Below are 15,874 nucleotides of genomic sequence, written 5' to 3'. Positions count from 1 at the left end.
TGAATAAGTAAGTGTTATTTACTCCTTCATATAACACAAGAAGCAGGAAATGAAATGAAATGAATAGGCAGCAGGTTTAAAACAAACAAAAAGAAGTATTTCTTCATACAACTCACAATCAACCTGTGGAACCCCTTGTGAGGTGATGTTGTGAAGGCCAAAACTATAGTGGGGTTCAAAAAAGAGTTAGATAAGTTCATGGAGGATGGGTCCATCAATGGCTATTAGGCAAGATGGTCAGGGACACAACCCCATGCTCTGGGTGTCCCTAGCCTCTGACTGCCAGAAGCTGGGAGTGGACAATAGGGGATGGATCACTGTATGATTGCCTGTTCTGTTTATTCCTTGTGAAGCACCTGGCATTGGCCACTTTTCACTATTTCCCCAGTGGCATTTCACTATTTCCCCAGATGTGAAATAGTTATGGGTGAGGACAAAGTCACAAAGTTCAGCCACCAGGTTAGCCATGACATTATCGGGGATACTGTTCCTGATGGCTTGTAGTCCATCTTAGGGGACAATGTATACCTTCAAATCAGCGGCACTGCGATGGGTACCCGCATGGCCCCACAGTATGCCAACATTTTTATGGCTGACTTAGAACAACGCTTCCTCAGCTCTCGTCCCCTAATGCCCCTACTCTACTTGCGCTACATTGATGACATCTTCATCTTTGGACCCATGGAAAAGAAGTCCTTGAGGAATTCCACCATGATTTCAACAATTTCCATCCCACCATCAACCTCAGCCTGGACCAGTCCACACAAGAGATCCACTTCCTGGACACTATGGTGCTAATAAGCGATGGTCACATAAACACCACCCTATATCGGAAACCTACTGACCGCTATTCCTACCTACATGCCTCTAGCTTTCATCCAGATCATACCACACGATTCATTGTCTACAGCCAAGCTCTACGATACAACCGCATTTGCTCCAGCTCCTCAGACAGAGACAAACACCTGCAAGATCTCTATCATGCATTCTTACAACTACAATACCCACTTGCTGAAGTGAAGAAACAGATTGACAGAGCCAGAGGAGTACCCAGAAGTCACCTACTACAGGACAGGCCCAACAAAGAAAATAACAGAACGCCACTAGCCATTACCTTCAGCCCCCAACTAAAACCTCTCCAACGCATCATCAAGGATCTACAACCTATCCTGAAGGACGACCCATCACTCTTACAGATCTTGGGAGACAGGCCAGTCCTTGCTTACAGACAGCCCCCCAACCTGAAGCAAATATTCACCAGCAACCACACACCACACAACAGAACCACTAACCCAGGAACCTATCCTTGCAACAAAGCCCGTTGCCAACTCTGTCCACATATCTATTCAGGGGACACCATCATAGGGCCTAATCACATCAGCCACACTATCAGAGGCTCGTTCACCTGCGCATCTACCAATGTGATATATGCCATCATGTGCCAGCAATGCCCCTCTGCCATGTACATTGGTCAAACTGGACAGTCTCTACGTAAAAGAATAAATGGACACAAATCAGACGTCAAGAATTATAACATTCAAAAACCAGTTGGAGAACACTTGAATCTCTCCGGTCACATGATTACAGACCTGAGAGTGGCTATCCTTCAACAAAAAAACTTCAAAAACAGACTCCAAGGAGAGGCTGCTGAATTGGAATTAATTTGCAAACTGGATACAATTAACTTAGGCTTGAATAGAGACTGGGAGTGGATGGGTCATTACATAAAGTAAAGCTATTTCCCCATGTTATTTCTCCCCCCACCCCACCCCCCACTGTTCCTCAGACGTTCTTGTCAACTGCTGGAAATGGCTCACCTTGATTATCACCACAAAAGGTTTTCCTCCTTCCCCCCCTCCTGCTGGTAATAGCTCATCTTAAGTGATCACTCTCCTTACAGTGTGTATGATAAAACCCATTGTTTCATGTTCTCTGTGTCTGTATATAAGTCTCCCCACTGTATTTTCCACCGAATGCATCCAATGAAGTGAGCTGTAGCTCACGAAAGCTTATGCTCAAATAAATTTGTTAGTCTCTAAGGTGCCACAAGTACTCCTTTTCTTTTTTGCGAATACAGACTAACACGGCTGCTACTCTGAAACAGTGCATATAGTAATGAAGCATACCACAACTAAGTTGAAATTAAATATAGGTCGGAACTACCCTTGGCACAAGTCTAGAGTGCCGTAAGGTGAGGAAAGATGGTATATTGTATTCTGTATACTGTACCTTTGTATTCTGTCATCCTCAGGTTAGTGGCACCAGCCATTTACCCGGGCACATGGGCAGCCCCAGCCATGTCCCGTTTCCTCTGGGGTCTGGGAGAGGAATTTAAAGTAGGCACCGTTATTCCACTCTTAGGCCATAGCAGCAAAGCAGACTTAGCAGGCCAAAGAATTTGAGACAGGTGTGTAAAAAGTGAAAATAAAATGTCACTGCATCTCACATTGAGATGATGATCTGCAGAACTTTGTGCATGACAAAATAACAGGGATGCTTGTTTCCCATCCTGTAAAATACTAAAGAAGTGCAGCAGTAGGATTCTTGGCTGGAAGGACATGTTGGTTGTTGCTAGTGTATTAGGTCAATGAGTGACTGTTATCTGTTGTGACCAGAATGGTTTCCTACACAAGGACAATTATGAAGATTCTTTTTTTTTTTTTTTTTTTTTTGTATACCCAGTAGCAGGAGGCTGTAATTAGTGCTTCAAGGCAAATGGTGACCTTTTGGAACTTTTCCTGAGGCTTGTGAAGCTTAAATTAGTTTCTGATGTTTGAAAGCTTGCACAGACTTAATCTCTGGGTCCCATTTATATTATAATTACTGCATGATTCACATTTGCATTCACTTGTCCCTAGTTCCAAAGGACCTGTATCCTTAACCGTTAAGGATGGCTTCGTGTCTCCAAGCTCCTTTGTGTATGGCTCTGTGTCAAAACTCCTCTGGGTGAAGGAAATAAGTAGTGTGCCCTCCTCTTTCAGTGTAGCATTGCTTCAAAATATAAGGCTGATGTGAAAGTCTCTTTCACACAAGCAGAAACCCTCCTAGGAGCTTTTCCTGCAGGAAAAAAAATAGGATAGTATTAGCTTGTTTGGTTTTTAAAAGAGAACATCTGTTCTGTTAGTCGTTTACAACATAGTTATTAAAGTAGTCTGAGATTAATTAAAATTGTCACATTTGTGGGTGTTCAAGTTACATTTCTGCTTCCTTTGATCAGGTTTTCATTTATCTATTATAAAATATTTCATTGTAGTGTTATGCATCATTAATTTTGCATAAATTACCCTTAATTGTTCTCTGACAGGGATAAAATGTGAATAGAAAATGATGCACAGGAGTGTTTAATAAAAAAAAAGAATGAACACAAAGAGCTCCATATAGTTTCCAATGTTATAAAACCAGCATTTATGAGATGAGAAAAAAATCCCATCACTCACAGATTCTGAAAATCACTCCATTCTGAAAATGGTGCAGTTACTTGTTTTACATAGTTTGATCCTGTTTTGTTCTTTAGTTTTGCTTTGTAAATATGAGCCACCCCAAACCACCCAAACATTGTTTGTTTATAGCCAGGAATCCTTATTACTTGGTTGCTCTGTACTATTTTTATATATTTAAACTCCACTCCAGGGACATAAATGACCATGACAACAGGATCCCCATGATGCTTCAAATAATGAATCTTCACAAATCAGGCAGTGGCATCTTGCACTCTGAAAATTATTTTCAGCTATATGAGCGACCTTGGATGAACTCATTATTCTTGAATGTACAGTACAGATGTTACTAAAGCTTGCTCTAAGGAAAACCGCTTCATTTACCTGGACCACCTATTAGGTTTATTGTTGGCTTTTGTTTCTGGTTGCGAGATACACGTTTAGCATCTTTTTAATGCAGTCAAGGACATATTAAATCCTGGGAATCCATCTGAGGAAAAATAGATTAAGATATAAACCTGAAAAGCAAGGTTTATAACTTTTCAAGTAAGGATGATATCCAGCATTAGATATCAAGCTAGGAAGCTATTATTTTGTTGTAGGAGAAATTTTCTTATGGAAGAGAATAACTTAAGATGGTTCTTTAAATCAGCTATGCTAGTTAATTGCAAGAATCTGGCGAGCTAAATAGAGGCAAGTGCACATGCAATTGTACATTTAGAAATATATCACTCTCCTTTGCACCTGCATTTGTTTCACTAGTGCTAATGAGTTACATATGTGCTTTGAAAAGAGAGTATCTCCTGAAGGATATGATCAGGAGGAAACACCCTTTTGTCCTGCATGAACTTGGTTGTACATTATATACACAGGCACACATCACAAATATATGGGCATGTGAGAAATGTTGCACTGCAAATGGTGTTTCTCTTAATATTAGCATATTGAATGCTATAACAAACTCCAGTATATTTGAGAAATACACCCAAATGGTAACCTATTCTCCAAACCGACTCCTGAGCTTGGGGAAAGCTTGGCTTAAAACTCCTTGCATAAGCCTAACTTGATAAAGGACCCAAAGCAGAACATGTCTGATTCTGAACTTGGGGAAAGTTTGGATCACAGTCTGAACTTCACAGCTCAGGCCCAGCTGCCAACCCTGGGTTGGAACCACAATACTGGATACAAATGTTTTATTTCAGGGGATGTGGGGAGAAGGGTTTTTAGAACACAGCTCATTTCCCCTCTCTATTATATACATATCTGAGGCCTCAGTAATGGTGGAGGTGTAGCTCTGTGCCTTCAGCTCCATGCCAGATGTGTCTGAGCTGCATGCCCCCTTCAGATGCATGTGCCCCTTTTCCATCTGACCTGATCACTGGGAGTGCGTGAAAGTGCCAATGACTTTTCCTAAGGATCGCAGATTATTCACATTCCTCCTTATAGCTACCTACAAATATTAAAATCATGGCCACAAGTCACTTGATAGGCGAGAGATCTCAGATCAGTGTGTGACTGGAGAGGAGAAAGAGCCATCCAAGTTGCTCCTGAGGACACTGATACCATCACAAGCACCTGCCCAGCCATTTTTCTGCAGCAAAACTGGCTCCTCACAAAATCTCTCCGATTATCTGTGAAACTGGTTTATTTTCCAGAAAACCTTGATTTTTTTCAAACTGCCCTGATTCCACAAATGCTTATTCACGTCAGTAATCTCTCAATGAGCTCAATGGGGATATTCATAGATGTAACGTAACTCAGGTTCCTGAGTGCTTACAGGATCCAGGGCCTATACTTGTTTAATTTTTCTTCACTCAGTTGCCCTCCAGACTCTTCTTTATCGGGACAAGTAGGTGTGTCTGTACTTCAGGCACGTAAGCACAGTATCTCCATACAGTAGTACAGAAGCATGCAGCACCGTCAGTGTTGAATGAATGCCTCACTGTATGTTAAATGAAAACAAGACAGGAGTGATGATTATTTTTCCAGACTAGACACAGATAAGGAAGTAAAGATTAAAAAATGAAATGTCTTGAGAGAGTGTGAATAGCAGCATAAATCTCTGTTTGATGTTTGTGATAACAAAGTTCCACAACAAAATATCAGGAAAATTTGTCTGTGGCACTCACTAGGCAATACTGTTGACCGGACAAAGATTTTAATTATAAGCAGTGGCTCAGAAGACTCCCCATGCCTTTATTTATTAGTATGATAATATCACCCGACGTATGAACTTTATGCATTATGTATAAATAATTCATGAATTAGCAAATAAAGAGATCTGGAATCTGTACGCGGAGATGGCTGATGCCAATTATCTCACTTCTGCAGAGCCAGACCCTCTCGGTTCACATTGTTTGCAGCTGCTCTTTTAAATCATTCATCAGCGCTTAAGAGATATGCTGGTGGTGCTGGGAGAGACCATTTGAATTTTCATTGTTTACACACTGTGAATTTAGCTTCTGGTCTGAAATGATCTGCCACAGTGAAGCCTCTGAGAGAATACTGATGAAAAGAATAGGACAAGCAGTATCTCTTACTTTTAAATATATATATATATATATTCTTGATTATTTTTCTTTTGCAATTTTATATCTTTTTGTGGTTGCTGTTTAATTTTAATTTTGAATTGTCAAATTTTTGTCATGCTTATCAGAGCATGGAAGAATCAGAAACATTTTCAAAACTCTCTCAAGGTTTCTGTATGAACGCATGACAAACGTTTTGCTCATGGAGGTGTCGTGTGATAGAATGTGAGTTTTCGGTTTTTAATTTAGCAATCTATTCTTTTCCACCTAAACACCTAGGATTGTCTCTTGCTGTCAGTTTTTAAGCTGAATTTCCCATTGAGAATAACAATAAAAGCTGCTTAAAAAATGTGCCATGGTCACTAGCTTTTTCTTGTCAAATTACTCAGTTATTCTGTTCATACTTATTTTCAGAATGTTGCCAGTACTGTATTCATGCTAAATTTATAACATAAGAACATCTATACTGGATCAGACCAATGGTCCTTTTAGCCCAGTATCCTGTCTGACAGTGGCCCAGATGGGAATGAACAGAACTGGCCAATTTCGAGTGATCCATCCCGTCATCCAGTCCCAGCTTCTGGCATTCAGAGGTTTAGAGATTTCTGGAGCATGGGGTTGCATCCTTGACCATCCTAGCTAATGGCCGTTTATGGAAGTATCCTCCATGAACATATCCAAGTCTTTTTTGAACCTGGTTATACTTTTCACCTTTACCACGTCCCCTGACAACGAGTTCCACAGGTTGATTCCGCATTCTATAAAGAATTACTTCCTTTTGTTTGGTTTAAAACTGCTCTCTGATTAATTTGCCCTTGTCATTATGGTGACATGGCTTAATGTTACTTCCAGCATGGATAAGGACTGTGATTGTGTTTGCATGAAAGGCTACGTGAGAAAGCCAAATTATTAGTTTTATTAATTGAAATCCTGTTTCTGTAGTTATGGATTGATATAGGATTATTAACTACAGTACCATTTAGGAACACCCAGCATATTACATTTCATCTGTATGTTCCTCAGTGAAAATCTTCGGGCCTGATTCCCCTCTCACCTATGCCAAATGTAAATCAGGAATGGAGACGTCAGTGACTCTGGAGTCAGTGGGGTTACATTGATGTAAAACTGGAGCCAGTGAGAGGAGAAACAGTCTGTTTATACGACAAACCCATGTTATATTGGCTTCCTTTTGATACTGGTGGGAAAGCACACTCTGCAGATTGATAATTGCTGTATCGTTCCATGACTATGGTTCTTTCCCACCCCCTTTCAGTCACTGGGCACCCCCAATCCCTGCACTTCCCTACTGCCTGTGATGGTGTTTGGCTTTTCATGGGCCATGCAGCGAGTGGGAGGCTCCATTCTGGCCCACAATAAGAAGTTTGATATAGTCTTGGATTATTTTGACCTAATTCTGATCTTTGCACTGCTTTTACCCTGATGGAATTCCATTGATTTACATGAATTTGCTACTCTTGATTCTGGACTCGATCCTGTGAAGTGCTGAGTGCCTTCAACTCACTCTGAAGACAATGGGTGGGTATTAAAGGCCTCAGTACCTCTCAGGATCAGACTGTCACAGGTGCTAAGCTCCCATGAAGTGAAGCACTAAAGTACATGCTTAACTTTAAGCACATGCCTAAGGCCATCTGTATTTGGCAAAGTACTTAAACAAGTGCTTAGTTTAAGCATATGCTTAAATCTTATTGGGATTTAGGAATATACAGTACTTAAGTGCTTTGTTTATTCAGGGCCTAACTGAAAGCAGAACCAGGCCCCAGTATATAGCAGGGAGAAGGGGGAACACGCCCATACATCAGTACTTATTTAAAAAAATTAATAAATAAGTGGAATATGTCAGGACTCAGGATTCCCAATCAAACTTCCATTTGAAAGGGCTCCAGAGAGAGAGACAGTACCGTGCAAACTGTGCCCTCGCTCTGTTTCTGTCATCTCTGAATATTTCATCGAACAAATTAGATTTCACTATTAGATCTGTAAATGACAGTGGATGGCATTTGCCAGATGGTGTGTGTATTGTAACTGTCACATCACTATAGGTTTAAAATTAAAGTATGGGAAGGCGGCTAATGAACATACACTATATAATTTCCAGAGTTCAACTCCGCAACGGTAGACATTAGCCACTTAGCGCATTGTGTGTGGTAAAAAACAGTTACATTTAACAATTTTCCACATTTTTAACTAGGCTAATTTCTAAACTGGTTTGTTCAACTTAGTTTAAAAGTCAACAGTGAACAAGATTATTTACTTCGTGCCTGAAATTATAGATTTTTTTTCTTGAACCCTGGCCATAACTAACAGATGTAATTATGAGGAATACTTAACTAAATGGTAAGGGATAAACTCTCAGAGTAACTGGGTGACTTTATTCAATATACTATGTTGGCCATTACCATTTTTTTCCACTTGCAAAAAAAAAAAACAATTGAGAGCTCTAATTCTTTAGGGTTGTGGATATATTTTTTTCAAATATCTTTATTTGATATTACCATGAAATGAGAACCTGGGTGGGAGCTTTGTTTAGCTTTACAAAATTTGTTTGGGAGGAGGGCAACAGAGAGAGAGAGACCACCCAAATAAAATAATACATAATATATGTATTGTTGCTAAACTAAATAACTGGATTGTGACTATTTATCTTTTGACTTCTCACAGTGTTGCCAATGCTAGCACAAAGAGGTACGGAAAGAGAAATCAGAATATACATCATGTTTCTCACTTGCATTCTCTTCTTTGTATAAGGGATATCTTTATTAGTAAGAGACTGATCCAGCTTCCACTGAAGCGAATTGAAAGACTCCCATTGTCCTCAATGGAAATTTGATCAGGCCTTATTTGAATAGTACTTTAACTTAGTTTCACTCCAAAAGCCTGGGTTCGGTGATGGGGGGGGGGGAGTGGGAAGCTTTATAAATCAATATGTTTAGTATGTCATTGTATATCAGTAACTGAAAAGCTGCACCACCCTGTCCAGTAATATTTAGCACTTGTGTTTGAAATCGACTTTCTATTCAGCTTGCTACCAACAAAAGAAAATTACTAGCTTCTTTCCATGCTCTGTGATGATTCCGTTTCATTCTGAAACCATTTAGCAAACAAAGAATGAAGCAATCACTTTGTTAATGTAGAAAGTTCGCTGTTAACAGGGACTGAAAATCAGACCAGCCATATCTGTCAAACCGTACAATGAATAAACCTACTCTGCCTTCATTCATATCAGTGCTGCACAAATGGCAAACCTGTCCATTACGGATCAAGCCCTTAGCTGTACAATTGTTAAAGCGTATCTCCAGCTCACTTTCCACGTGCTTACAGGCCATGCAACTCAGAGCATGCTGTGCCCTGCAGATCACTTGACATTTGAAATTATCAGCACAAGGGGAAATGCCAAAATGAGCCCCTTCCAATGCCATCTTAAAGACAGTGGTGGGATAAGGTTTCTGACAAGCCTTCTGCTGGGTTTCCCTACACAGCCAGATTTAAACATTGCAACCTCAGCAGGTTGCACAGCCACATAGCATACATGATTTAAATTGGAAATATACACTGTATGTGCTTCTAGCAAAACCGTGTCACTAAGAGTTGAGCCTGCACCAGCCGCAGGGAAGGGAGCAGTACTGACCATAAACCTGGCTCTGTAGCCAGTGCCACAGAAAGGTTCAGGATGGAAAGTGCTGCCAGGAGCATCTTACTGTCTTTCCATAAAGCTAGCATGTAGTCTACTGCCAACCATAGTGTGCACACAGGGTGGCTGGGAGTACGGCCAGTATCCCCTTGCTGCTGTGATCCACCCCGTGTTATTGTTCGCTCTTCCTATTGCCTGGGTGCAATAATGGGAGAAGACAAGGAACATAAGCTAGTTTATCCGTTATGGGGTTTCTTCCTCATCAACACTACTAGTGACAGGATATTGGGCTTGTTGGACTGCTGGTATGAACTGGTATGGCGGTTCCCACCTTTCTGCCCCTACCCTACCGCTCCTCAACATACCTTCCCACACAACTCCTCCAGCAACAAGGGCAGGATTTAGACTTCACTGCCAGTTCTCCTGCAGAGTTATGGCCAACTTCTCTGAGAAAATCACTCCCTGCAGTTGGCAGGTGTTGGTACAGCACTTACCACAATTTGTACAGCACTTAAGGACACTGGTTGTGGCCTTTTGATGCTACCTCAATATAAATATTAAATAATACTCATCCTCTTTACAAACTGGCTGATATCATATTGCACATAGCTATGCACTGCAGTTCTAGGGTGAACCTTTTGTATTATTGGAACCTACCTGGTGTTTGATTTTAAAAAACATACAGCATCTATGTAACAGCAACTATTAGCCAGGCACATAACATGTAAATGTTCTGTGCAGTGATGTTCGTGTGTCATTAGAATAAATTAAAAAGCAAATGATTTAATTGTGTTTGTGCTAATTAAAATATTTACAAATTAGAGAGAGATGCATTTATTGTCCCATTGGGAAAAGGCCTTGAAACCTTGCGTGTCTTGGAGTCTACAGTGCTGTCATTTATTCATAGACTGCTGTGCATACCTGGGTGATTTGCTTTTTAGATTACTCTTCCATGACACGTAATTCTCAGGAGCCTCCAACTTTAAGGGATTCAAAAACAGGTTTACATGTACACGTATATATGTCTGTGTGTATTTTAACCAAATGCCTTTCTTTCCCCTTCTTTTCTAGGTCCAAGAGTTCCAATTGTGACTGTTCACAACACGACGGATAAACAAAGTAAGTACTGGGCTGTATTTTGTACATCCTCAAAGAAAAGCAGTCAGGCAATGTAATAAAATACAGCCACTCTCCATTACTTTCAACAGGGAGTACCCAGACTTTGTCTATATGTGGGCCACACAGACATCTTAGCTGGAGCTGAAGGGTTGAAATGAATGTATATTATACTGAGCAGATTGCAAGGCAGGTTGCGTGCCTTGAGTAAGGCTCATTGTGCTAGATGCACAATGTGCATGTTTTAATGTTACCTTGTCCTCCTCTCCCCTGCTGTGTGTTTCATCTACCTGTTGCATGTTTTTGGAGCCTAGACTGAAAAGGGCTGTCTTTCAATAAGGGTTTATACAGCCTCTAGGACAGAGAGCCCTGGTTGCTGAGAGGAGCCCTAGGCATGACTGTGGTACAAATAATAAGCATTAATAACAGACTGCTGTGGAAGCGTAGCCAGCGGAGACCACAAGTTGCATCCGACAGTGCTTATCTTTACTGTGGCATGTGGCCCAAAGCTGAGCAGATATAGCTCCCAGCCAGATGGAGCATCGCCTCCTGGAACTGTCATCTCCAGGGGTCACACCGCCATAGTAAACTAAGCGCAACCACTCCTGAGCTTCATTGGCAGTTCTTACTCCAGACTTAAAATTATGGGCTGAACACATGAGCCCATGGATACACACTTGGTAATGGCTTTTATCACTCCATAATTATTGTTAAATGTACATCACAGGTGGATTGGGCCCAAGTATGTGTGTGGTGGGGGGCAGTTATCTATTGATTCGATCACCGGACTTGGACAGGTAGTGGTAGTGGTAGTGGACGTCACAAAAGAAATGATTTGGAAAGATGGAAGGAAGGGAAGATGTTCAATGGGACAGAAGTGGGTGGTTGTTCCAAGCATAGAGAATAACATGGAAGAAACTTTGAAGCCAAAGGTTTTATCAAATAACAAGCCTAGACTTGAGCAATCTTAGGATGTGTCTACACTTTGACCTGGGGGGTGATTGCCAGCTCAAGGAGACAAACCTGCGCTCACTCTGCTCAAGCTAGTGTAGCCAGGGTGATGCAAGCAGTGGGAGGGGCTAGTGTACTTGAGGTGACTAACCCTTCCCATCATTCCCTCTGCTGTGGCTACACTCTGTTTTTAGTGTGCTAGCTTGATCAGAGCTAGTCTCCTTGAGCTGGGAATTACACCTCCAGCTCAAAGTGTAGAAACATTCTAACATTGTCTTTATGGACCTGATCTTGTACTCTTTGCTCAGGTAAATCTCCCATTGAAAACAGGATCAGGCCGGATGCAGTATCATGATGTGTAAAGAAAAACACAAGGCTTCCACCTGTTGTTTCAATGTTGTGTATGTGTATGTGTGATTTCATTCTTCCTGTTCTCTCAATATGCTTTGCTGACAATGTGCAACTACTTCTCCCCACACCCCACCAGAAGAGTCTTGTACATAAGCAGAGCTGGCAGGGCACAGCCACAGTTGTGTAGATGAATGATTTAAAATCTCTTCCTGTAAGAATGCAACTGTGACTGGGTAAAGTTATGGCTGGAGAAGGCATGAAGTTTAGATTCATATGGGTGTGTGGGGGGAAATCACAAATAAAATCAAGGTTTGCTTGTCGTATGGTTTAACGGAAATATAAGAGGGTGAATCAGAGTAGAAAATGTCCTATTTGATATATATTGTAACTTTTGTTGTTAAGCTATAAGCACTGAGTAGAATAGTGTGCTTCATTTGGGAGATTGCCAAGGAAGATATATTGTACACTGTAACAGAGTCCGATGCCTTCTGAGTGCCGCCATGTGGCCGGCCTCAGTTTCCCCTCTTGGTTCCTCAAATAACTCAGACTTCTCCGTGTTCAATAATACCCTTCCTTTGGGCCTGGTTTTATTGGCAAAAGAGCTAAAAACAACAAAAAAAAGCCTTCTCTTTCACACTCCCCACCTTAAACTGGGCACAGCTCCTCCTTTCTGAGGTACTGTCTCAAAACTCCCCGCCATCTCATGGCCCCTCCTTTCCACCTGTCCCGCAAAGAACCTGAGCCCAGGTCTTCCTGCCTGGAAACTTGTCTGGTGTCTCAGGAACTTCCCTGCTTTAGCAGGCCACTCCCAGCCCTTCCTAGCTGGAGCAGTTCCCCTTGTCTCACAATCTTCTCTGCAGGAGCCTTTCTCACTCTCTGCTACAGTTTCCTCTTCCTGTTTCCTGGTCTCCTGGCTCTTTGTAGAGCCCTTTGTCAGGCCCCATTGAGAGGCTGTTAATGAGGCACAGGGGGGCTGGACCTGTTCTCTCTCAAAGGGCCCAATCCACCTGTGATGTACATTTTAACCATAAAAATTTATTCCCCTTCCCCATCTCCAATTAACTGTTTAAAATGAAAAGTTTTCTTTATGATGAAATTCTTAATACAGACAGGCACAGAAATCAGCAGCATCCCATCTCTGAGAGCTTTGGCAAAAACAGAGCACTGGGCTGGGATTCAGAACACCTGGGTTCTATTCCCAGCTCTGTCACTGGCCTTCTGGCTGACCTGCAGCAAGTCCCTTCACTGCCCTATGCCTCAGTTTCCCTATATGGAAGGTGGGGCTAGCAATACTGACCTCCTTTGTAAAACATATTGAAATTCTGGATGAAAAGTGCTCGGTAAGAGCTAGGTGGTGCATTTCTCTCTGACACATTCCTGGAGGAATAGTATGGACACGAGCAGCAGGAGCTAACCAAGAGCAGATCACCCCTTCCTGCAAGAAGCATCTGGGGTGGGGAAAAGAAACTCCATGAGGTTTCCCCAGATCATTGTGTCTGATAGGGAGGGTTTGTCCCAGATGGAATGGACAGAAGGGTTCTGCCTTATCCCGCAGATCCCCCAAGATCTGTGCTGATCTCCACTGGAAGCACAGCACCACCCACCCCCTCTAGCTCTGTTGGACACCCTGGAACCTTCAAAGGCCCCTTTCTGGGAGTCACCCTTAACAGGTGTTCCCCAGCATGGCTACCCTGAAACTACCTTTAAAGAAGGGTTGTCACCATGGACTGAGCTGTGTAGAAAACTTATTCCGGCCTAGGGCTTCATTTATTTTTCTGCACATGTATTGCTGGTTTCAGCAGTGGGTGTGGAAGAATGGTGTAATTATCCCCAGGCTTGTGGAACTCCCTCTCTGGGATCCAGGGCAGAGCAGATGGAAACAGTGCCATGGAGGCAGGACAGAAGCAGATCCAACTACAGAAAGAATTCCCAATGTGTGGAGCTGGGCCCTGGTGAAAATGCAGCTTTTGCAATGCACAAATACCAACTGGTACTTTTTGATAGATACTAGATGCTAAAACAGTCAAAGAGGCTCAGAAAAAACCTCTTTACATGTCAGCTAAATAATATTGAGAACATATGACAAACATGGTGTTTCTTTAACTTTAACACACTGTATAAGTATCTACCAGCATCTCAGCCTCTCTGTGCTCTCTACAGCTATAATCATACATCCACCCATTTTGTCCCTGATGGAGGCTTTGGCCTGACTCCCCCTTTGCACCAGTTTAAGTCAGGAGTTGTCCCACTACAGTCAGTGGAGTTACACTGGTGTAAATCTGAAGCAACTGAGAGGAGCAGCAGGGCCATATAAAAAGCCAAACTTCAGCCCAGGCAATCTCTGTGTTTCTGCAGGCCACCCACTCCCAGGAAGCTACAGCATTAGGCTGTCAGAAACATTTCCACAAGTCAGGGATTTCTTCATAATTCTGGGAACTGCAATTACAAGGAGGCTATGTGAGCTCATCATTAATGAGTAATAGTATTCCTGATCTCACCCTCATGCCTAGTGTATAGTTTTTATGCAACTCATACAGTATAGTTTGGTCACTGTTAAGCCTAGGCCAGTTTTTCATTTTGTTTCTTACAGAAGAGGTAAGGGGTGAACCACTCCTAGGAGAAGGAGATCTTCTGGAATAAGCTTCTTCATTTTACCTTTTAAGTAACTGAGAAAATGGCCTGCTTTGAATCTGCTTATTTTATGTTTTTGTCAATGTCAATGAGACTAAGAGCAGGACTAAAGAAGTCAAGATTTGGCCCTGATTTTGGACTTTAGCATGGAGGTGATTTAATTTTTGGGCATTCATGAGCCTTTTTTGGCTGTTTTTTTCTCTCCATTTTTTTTTTCCTTTTATGTAGATACTTTGATTTTCCCATGGCTTTAGATATGACTGACTGCATATTACAGCATATACCTTCTAGTGCTCTCATGATATTGAAAACAGTATCATAAATGACTATTATGTGTATAGCATGAGAGCTGTCATGGAACGGAAAAAGCAAACAAAATACTTGACAGAAGTGGCATAAAACATACTGAGAATGTCGATGTATATTGAGAGTTATAGATGTATAGTATTTATTGCATAGGTAATTAGATAGAGGTGTGCACAAAATTCATCCTGTTTGCTAGAATGCATGATTTCTACATTGGATTAGCATTTCCCCTGGTTCCTCATTTTCTAGCATTTTGTGCTTCTAAATAAAGGAGACAATTATGACAGTTGAATTTACTCATTTAATTTAAGGCCATTACTCTATAAAGGGAGTTTGTCTCAGTATTCTGCAATAATCTGATAATGAGTCACGCCAAATATTATAGAGTGCTTACATTTAATTAAGCACTGACCATTTGTATTTCATAGATGAGGGTTCCCTATAGTCCTAAAGCAGAAAAGAAAGTCCTTTAGGAGATGTGCCAATCTTTTCTTATTTCCTTCACTCTGTTCCTGCCTTTCTCTGGATGCAATTATATGAACAAATAAAATGGCTTTACTGAACTCCCCTGTGTGGCAGACCTCTTTCTGCTGATAAAGCTAGTTGTGTGGGCCATAATTAAATGAGAATCCTAATATTTAACTAAACTTAATAGTCTGTTGCTTTGGAGCTTTTGTGGGAGTTATGAATTCAATAGAGATGATCCAGGCTTTTTAGAAACATGTTGAATAGTCATTGAACCATTATAGCCTCTTGCTGAAAGATCTGTGAAATGTATTAACTGGTAACAGCATGCTTTTGTGCTGTGCCTGCTTTTCTATTCACTGGAGATGGGCATGACTAAATGTGATTCAGAACATGATTATGAACTTCCTTCAGTATTATATTTTCAGGAGGGCCTGAGG

General features: G+C 41.4%; 1 protein-coding gene across 7 annotated transcripts in view; it reads left to right on the top strand.

The window, feature by feature from the left end:
* DPP6 (dipeptidyl peptidase like 6) overlaps positions 1 to 15,874 on the top strand; it is an 868,888-nt gene that overhangs the window by 831,551 nt on the left and 21,463 nt on the right. For all 7 annotated transcript variants that reach the window (XM_038391573.2, XM_038391575.2, XM_038391569.1 and 4 more), the window contains exon 17: positions 10,686 to 10,733. In XM_038391573.2, coding sequence (XP_038247501.1) covers positions 10,686 to 10,733 — 48 coding nt within the window. The remainder of the gene's footprint in view (positions 1 to 10,685; positions 10,734 to 15,874) is intronic.

The sequence above is a fragment of the Dermochelys coriacea genome, chromosome 2 (genome assembly GCF_009764565.3).
Source record: "Dermochelys coriacea isolate rDerCor1 chromosome 2, rDerCor1.pri.v4, whole genome shotgun sequence".
NCBI lineage: Eukaryota > Metazoa > Chordata > Testudines > Dermochelyidae > Dermochelys > Dermochelys coriacea.
This window is presented reverse-complemented; position numbering and strand designations above follow the sequence as displayed.